The following is a 5313-nucleotide window of genomic DNA, read 5'->3' as shown; positions in this document are numbered from 1 at the left end:
AAAATAATCAAAATTATGAGGATAGTTTATGGATAAATTAGGGCAGACCACTGATTTCTACTGCGCTCCGTTCTAATAGCTACTTCAAGTCTGTCTCAATTCTCTGCTATAAATCACCTTTATTTTCAAGTAATTGCAGTTAACTCACAACTCATGCGTAAACTTTTTTGTGATCTCATTCATTGAAAAATTATAGTTGTATGACCTAATTATTCGTTTTACTGTGCATGAAGAAAAATAATTATCAAAAAATTATTTACTTATTAAATAATATTTAAATTTTATTTAACTTTTTTTACAAAACATTTAATTGTATCCAAGACTGTTAATGACAGCAGTATATGGTGCTGCTCGTGGAGCAATAACTTCACCAGCCTTCTTAGTCAATTTCTGTAAAAAACATTTTAAAATTAGTATTGCATCACAATCGATTGAAATTGCTTTAGACTCAAATGAATTTTCATTTACCTTCAGAGTATTTCTCTTTTGAACTTCCATGATGGATTTGACTCTTCTCTTATTTTCTAATGTGCGTACAACAGCCTTGTACTTCCATCCAACTTCGTGGGATAGACGTCCAACATGACAGTACTAAAAATAATATATTAGTGTTATTGATTTGTAGAAAAATAAATATTTCAATAGTCAAAAGTCTATAATAAATCAGTAGTAGTTGTCATCAAATTGGATATACCAATGATCAGGCGCAAATTACCAAAGCATCATTTTATAATTACAAATGAAGTAAAAAACATTATCTTCATTAAATATACCTTTCTGCCAGGTTTCAAGCACATTACTCTCAATGCTCCAGGTACAACAACACGCTTCCTCCTGTCATAGGGTGGTGGGCATCCTTCATAGGCTTTCAATCTTCTGAGAGCATCCTTGCCTCTTTGTGTTTTGTGTGGAACCATTCCTGATGAAATAAATTTGAATGTTTAATTTATTTCATCTCATATTTATATTGTTAATATTTAATACATTTTTATAACAAGCATTCATACCACGAACGGTCTTGAACAAGATTTTGCTCGGAGCTCTGAAATGGAATGGACCTCTTGCAGGGTTGACATTGCAACGCTTGCGAAGGAACGACAAGAACTTGAGTTTGTTCCTAAAAAAGTATAATGTTTAGCTCAATGAAAGTTTACCAAGTCAATTCCACAAAATCAGAATAAGAAAGGTTTAACTAATTGTATTAAATAGCAATAGATATGATTCATATTTAATATAGACAATAAGATAAAATTTATATTTTACTTATCCAATATCAAAACTCAAGTCAAAATGGTTATATTTAAATAAGAAAAGAACCTTATTGATGAAACTTACCGGAAGAAATTTCCGGAGATGTTTAGCTGTTCACAACGAACTACAATAACTTTGTTTCCTTGAAGGATGGTTTTGGCAATGATAGCCGCCAATCGGCCAAGCAGATGACCTCTGCCATCGATGAGGATCGCCTAAACCAAAATCACAGATTATAAAATGATGATTGTTTTATAATTTTGTACACGATGTTAAAAAATGCCATTCGCGCGTTCGGCCAAAAGGTTAGAAGACATTCGGGTAAATATGGTTAGCACGTGCAGGCAGCATCTGTAACGTGTCTGGTTTTGCATTAAAAACGAATGCAACATTTGACAAACCTGCACGTTACTGTCAAAAATGATACGAACGAAGGCAAGATTTAATTGTTACACAACTTTGAAGATGCATTTTTTATTAATAAATGTTTAATGCACAAACCTTTTCTGAAAAACCAGTCATCTTGTTCGGCACACAGTGTGAGAGACCGTGGTGAGAAAAAAAAGATTCTCCTTCCACTGATTATTCACCAGATGGCAGGCACTTACGCATTCGGAATTCCTCAATTGTAAGACTCGACTAAAGAGACGCTATAACGCCGCAGTCTGCAGTGACTGAAAAACTTTGAAAGCAGCGCGTTTCTTTGCGTGTTCGCTCTTTTTAATTTTTAAATGTTTCTTTCACGTAAATTCAATTCATTTGAGTAGTTTATTGCAAGTTTTACTTAGCGATTGTTGTCACAAGACAAAGCAATTATTTCAAGTTTTACGGGCATGAAATTGTTATTGATTAAATGTAATTGTGGATTTGTGTTTTTATTTTTATTAAAAATTATAATTATTGCAAATGATAGATTAGTATACAATTTTTGTATTTTTTAATGCGTTTAGATTTTTGACGATTCACACTTGAATTTCGCGCACTGCGCATGACGTCGAAATGAGTGGAATCAAATTCAATTTTCAAACATAATTTGGTTTAAAATATTAACTAATTTTTTTTTTCATTTCGTTCATAATACAGTGTAAAAATGTCCAACAAATACAAGGTACAAACTCATCAAGACGATTATCAGTCCAGGACCATAAATATCTAGTAATGCCAATTGCCACCAATAAAAATCAAGAGCTGGTGATCTTAGTACGTTTCCATTTCTTATGACATATTCTATCCAGAAAATCGCATTATTCATGGGACTGACGGGTTGATCCCGAAACACGTTTGAATAATAAATTGCGTTATTCCTGTGAAAAATAATGTAAATGAAAAACCTCATTTATATTTGTTACATAACATGCACAAACTTACTTGAAAGTAGAATCATTAATTAATCGATTCAACGCGTTGTCCAAATTTTTTTCGTTGATCTCGCTTAATTTTATTTGAATCATCATGTTCTTCGCCGTAAATGCTTCGACATTGCGAAATTGATCACTGAACAATGGGATTCCAATCATCGGTACTCCGTAATAAAGAGCTTCAATGAGACCACCCAGACCACCATGAGTTATAAAAACTCTCATATTTTTATGTGCTAAACCAATAAATATTAATCATTTCCAATCGTAAATAAAAATTGTACACATTATGAAAGTGAATTTATGCCACGCGGTGCTATAAAAAATTTGCAATCATTTCAAATGTAAAAAATAATTACCTAAGAGTGGTTGTTGTGGCGTCCATGGTAGAACTTTAACATTTTTTGGTAATCCTGATGGTAATTTCGTTTCGTTCACAATCTTAACTAATACTCGCATGGGTGCTAATTTTTCGAATGATTTATAGATTTCTTTCAAAGTATCAGTTGGTAAAGTTTCTATCAAGACCATTGATCCAAGCGTAAAATAAACGACACCACTCGTACTTTCATTCATCCATTTTTCTAATTCCTTTAAAAAAAAAGACATAAGCTGTTCATAATCTATCCATTTGAAATGCGTTAAAAATGTACAAAAAATTATTTACCCGAGGTAAGATTTCGTCGTTTTCTTCGACGTGCAAACCAGCTATTTGCACCAAGCTAGGAACGAGCGGCTTGACGCCAAACAAAATCGGATGGCTATTGACCAAGACCAACGAAACGTCTCGTACGACTTCTCGAATATCCGGCATATTGGCATCTATGTATTTTCTCATGGACTGCGTTTGACTGTAGTCGGTCAAATGGTGAAATTGTATCAACGCTTTGAAATGACCGTAGACGTTAACGACGCGTTCCCACCAACTCATTTCTTCAACTCCAACGTGAAATGCATTTGGCACGTAAGCAAGATTATCGTCGTTGCCCGTGAAATCAGCGATCCATGGGTACTCCGTCGCAGAAGATAGAGCTACGACGGGCACTTTGAAGAAACGACCTAATCCTATGTAGCAATTTGCTCCGAATACCTTTTCAGTAAATGGGTGAGATTCGATGTAATTGCTTGTTTCCAATAATTAAATTTATATCGGATTGGAAAAAACATTATTACCTCCGTTATCACGACATCGTATGGAGGATTTGGCAGTGGACCGTGTATCAATTGTTGCATCTCGGGTAAACCCATGAATTCGCAAATTCTGTTTCCGTAATTCGTCGCGATCGATTCAACGATATCGCCGGCCATTTGATTGACAAACTCGATCGTAAAATTATTCACGAGATTCTCCATCGTTCCGTTCAAGTTGATTATATCTCTATAATTTTCCGGAGGTTTCGACAGTGGAAAATGCGTCACAACGTCCACTTGATGTCCTCGTTTCGCCAGACCCTTCATGAGAGATTCGAATAATATATTGTGACTCTTTGCGGCGAATGGAAAAACGCCGAGAATTCGATACGCGTCGCACATCATCAACCCAGTCGCACAATTCAAAATCAAAAAAACCGTAATGTAATTCATTGTGTTCAAAGTAATGGGATTCGCGTACGCGGTAAATGATAACTTCCAACTGACGCAGTATGAAAGGCGAAAACTTCTCGCACGTGTCGCGCGTAGTACACACACATACGCTGGAATACCGGCGATGTCTGAGCGAGTTTGAGACTTCTTATACGTTCGATCTTCATCGAAATCAACAGCTCGTTTGCTTTATTTACAAATCGCGCTGAAAAGCGTGTACCACTAGTAGCAAGTTTATATTTATTGGAAAATGTGATAAACATTCCCGCAAAACCGAAACATACCGGAAGAACTTGGACCCGTACATTTTTTTCGACCTAGTGGCTTATATGTGGCCCATGGTACCGATGCCATGTAGAAACCATAAACACCCTGACGGAAACAGAACATTCTAAAAAATTTAATAAAAAATGAATTCCTAATCACTGTTTGAAAGCGATTGAAAAATTTGTAACTCCGTTCACAAGTATCTAATAGCTACTTATACACTTTAATAGAATTTATACATTTACTCAACTACTTTTGCTAATGAATAATAATTATTTTTCTATAAATGATATTAGATGAAAAAGAAATTTAAAAAAAAGATTTTACGGTGGGCGAAGATCATGAGAGGTCAATTTCACAGTTAAAAAACCGCTGCCAATTTATTGGCAAAGAGCTTCCTCGTAAAAATTATATTAATAAAAGATATCGGTTGTTTAAAGGAAAATTTTTACTTCATTTTTAAATTTTGATTCACTGTCTAGGGACCTAAATACTAAACGACCTACACTTCTATCTTAGCCAACGGACCGAGAAAACGAACCCCCATATAGACATTTGTTGGTAATTCAATGTAGTTTCCAAATATGTAAACCAAATTGTCCTACGACGTCTTGTTCCAAATCTCGTTTTCAAGCCTATCGCAGGACTTTCTCTATGAGGCAGCAAAATAAAGTATTTTAAAAAGTAGCAGACATGAATGAACTCATTCAATCACCGGCACCGTCATTTTTTATTGCAAATTAAAAATTTTTTAATGCAAGCGAAGTACCAAAATTGATATTCGGTGGGATGCATCTCAATAAAAAACTCAGTTCGATCTGAAATTTGAACTCTAAAGTCGCTCAAAGTAAGT

General features: G+C 34.7%; 2 protein-coding genes across 2 annotated transcripts; both read right to left on the bottom strand.

Moving 5' to 3' along the window:
• Positions 1–255: 255 nt before the first annotated feature.
• On the bottom strand, positions 256–1846 carry LOC106653206 (60S ribosomal protein L13a-like). The gene is made up of 6 exons (XM_014372552.2): positions 1753–1846; positions 1336–1466; positions 1008–1117; positions 774–919; positions 469–591; positions 256–390 (listed from the first exon to the last, which is right to left on the bottom strand). Exons 1-6 carry the CDS (start codon positions 1771–1773, stop codon positions 307–309), a joined length of 615 nt encoding a protein of 204 aa, XP_014228038.1. The 5' UTR covers positions 1774–1846; the 3' UTR covers positions 256–306.
• A 284-nt stretch (positions 1847–2130) lies between these two features.
• On the bottom strand, positions 2131–4318 carry LOC106653090 (UDP-glucuronosyltransferase 1-3-like). The gene is made up of 5 exons (XM_014372343.2): positions 3783–4318; positions 3277–3699; positions 2969–3200; positions 2620–2845; positions 2131–2555 (listed from the first exon to the last, which is right to left on the bottom strand). Exons 1-5 carry the CDS (start codon positions 4191–4193, stop codon positions 2324–2326), a joined length of 1524 nt encoding a protein of 507 aa, XP_014227829.2. The 5' UTR covers positions 4194–4318; the 3' UTR covers positions 2131–2323.
• Between the last annotated feature and the right edge of the window lie 995 nt (positions 4319–5313).

Source organism: Trichogramma pretiosum, unplaced genomic scaffold (genome assembly GCF_000599845.2).
Source record: "Trichogramma pretiosum strain Unisexual culture from Peru unplaced genomic scaffold, Tpre_2.0 scaffold30, whole genome shotgun sequence".
NCBI lineage: Eukaryota > Metazoa > Arthropoda > Insecta > Hymenoptera > Trichogrammatidae > Trichogramma > Trichogramma pretiosum.
This window is presented reverse-complemented; position numbering and strand designations above follow the sequence as displayed.